The following is a 1,440-nucleotide window of genomic DNA, read 5'->3' as shown; positions in this document are numbered from 1 at the left end:
GGCACCCAAAATCAACCCAAAAAACACCGCTACGCACCACGGCAGGAGCTCAAACACGGGGCTGTTGCGGGTACGAAACACAGCAATGACCGCCTGGCTCCCGGGAGCGTCGGGATGTCCTGCAGGAGGGAGAGAGAAGGAGCAGTGAGGTTTTTCCCTTGTCCGAGGGACAGACGGGCCCCTCCACGCCAGACCTGGGACCGCGGAGGTCAGGTTTTTGTGGGGAGCTGCTGGGCACTGTGGAGACTGGGAGCAGGCAGCTGCTGGTGAGGGGGAAAGCTGGCTGCGGACCGCGTTTTCCTCGCACAAAGGTGCACAGGATGCCGGGACGGGGCTTTCAAAGACCCTTCAGTGATTTCAAGCCGGCTCCGAGGTCTCGGGTAGGTCGGTTTGGCCGAGAAGGGTTTGGGCAAGAGATGAGGCGGCTCCTTAGGAAACACCGCAGCCTGCAACGTGTGCCGTGGGGGTCCTGTCTCTCCAAAGTGGAGGTTATTTTCCATCCCATCGCCGTTTCTGCACCGAGATCCTCATGGGACCTACCCGGAGGTGCTGAGGACAAGGGGGGAGTCAGCTATTGGAGTCCTGGTACCCTCAGGCTTTCCCACCACCCAGTTTCTTCCTCACTCAGCTTTAGGTACAGCAAAAAAAAACCCAAATTTGGGCCCAGCAGCTTCAGCTGGTGGCGTGCGGGGAGGGAGCCCGAGGCAGCGGCATCCCCAGCACCGTGTTTCGGTGCTCCCTCAAAGGTCTGCTTTGTCTCGGAGCAGGGCCTGTCCAGGAGAGCCTGAATGGCTCGATTATCCCAGGGACAGCTCCTAAAAAAACAGAGCCAAGAAGCCCAGTTGGGCTCCGGGTGCAATGTGGGCACTGTGGGAACACGGAGACCTCGCAAGGAGGTTGGGAGAGGTGATTCATCTGACTGAAAGTGGGGAGGGAACTGGGATACATCCCTCTCCGAAGGATAGGGAGGAGCGGAGTCACGGTGAGGAAGGATGGAGGGTGGGTGCTGCCTTCCCCATCGCAAGTGGGGTCCCCCAGGGATCGATATATATTTAGTGTCTTCGTAAGTGATCCAGATGATGGGATCAAGCGTTCCCTGAAGGTTGCTGATGGCACCAAACATTCCTGGGGCAGCGGACGCTTCAGGAGAGATGCTTCCACCCCGCAGGAAGACCTGGATGGGCTGGAGGAGTGGGCTAACGAAAACCTTAGGAAGTTCAAGAAGGACAAGTGTGAGGTCTTGCACCTGGGAAGACATAATCCAGGAGCGCGGCACAGGCTGAGATCTGCCCGGATGGGATCTCCCTGGTTGGGATCTGCCCGGCTGCGGAGCAGCTCTGGGGAAAGGGACGTGGGCGGACGACGAGCTCAATGTGAGCGAGCAGCGTCCTGCCGCAATAAAGCAACGGGAGGGTGGGCTGTGTCACCAGCAGAAAGAAT

At 59.0% G+C, this 1,440-nt stretch overlaps 1 protein-coding gene across 1 annotated transcript in view; it reads right to left on the bottom strand.

Moving 5' to 3' along the window:
* Positions 1-1,440, bottom strand: part of AAAS (achalasia, adrenocortical insufficiency, alacrimia) — a gene marked incomplete at its 5' end in the record, with an annotated part of 7,392 nt that overhangs the window by 742 nt on the left and 5,210 nt on the right. The window contains one exon of the mRNA XM_009893062.1: positions 38-119. Coding sequence (XP_009891364.1) covers positions 38-119 — 82 coding nt within the window. The remainder of the gene's footprint in view (positions 1-37; positions 120-1,440) is intronic.

Source organism: Charadrius vociferus, unplaced genomic scaffold (genome assembly GCF_000708025.1).
Source record: "Charadrius vociferus isolate BGI_N301 unplaced genomic scaffold, ASM70802v2 scaffold2109, whole genome shotgun sequence".
Taxonomy (NCBI): domain Eukaryota; kingdom Metazoa; phylum Chordata; class Aves; order Charadriiformes; family Charadriidae; genus Charadrius; species Charadrius vociferus.
Note: the sequence above shows the minus strand (reverse complement) of the source record. Positions and strands in the feature narration are given on the sequence as shown.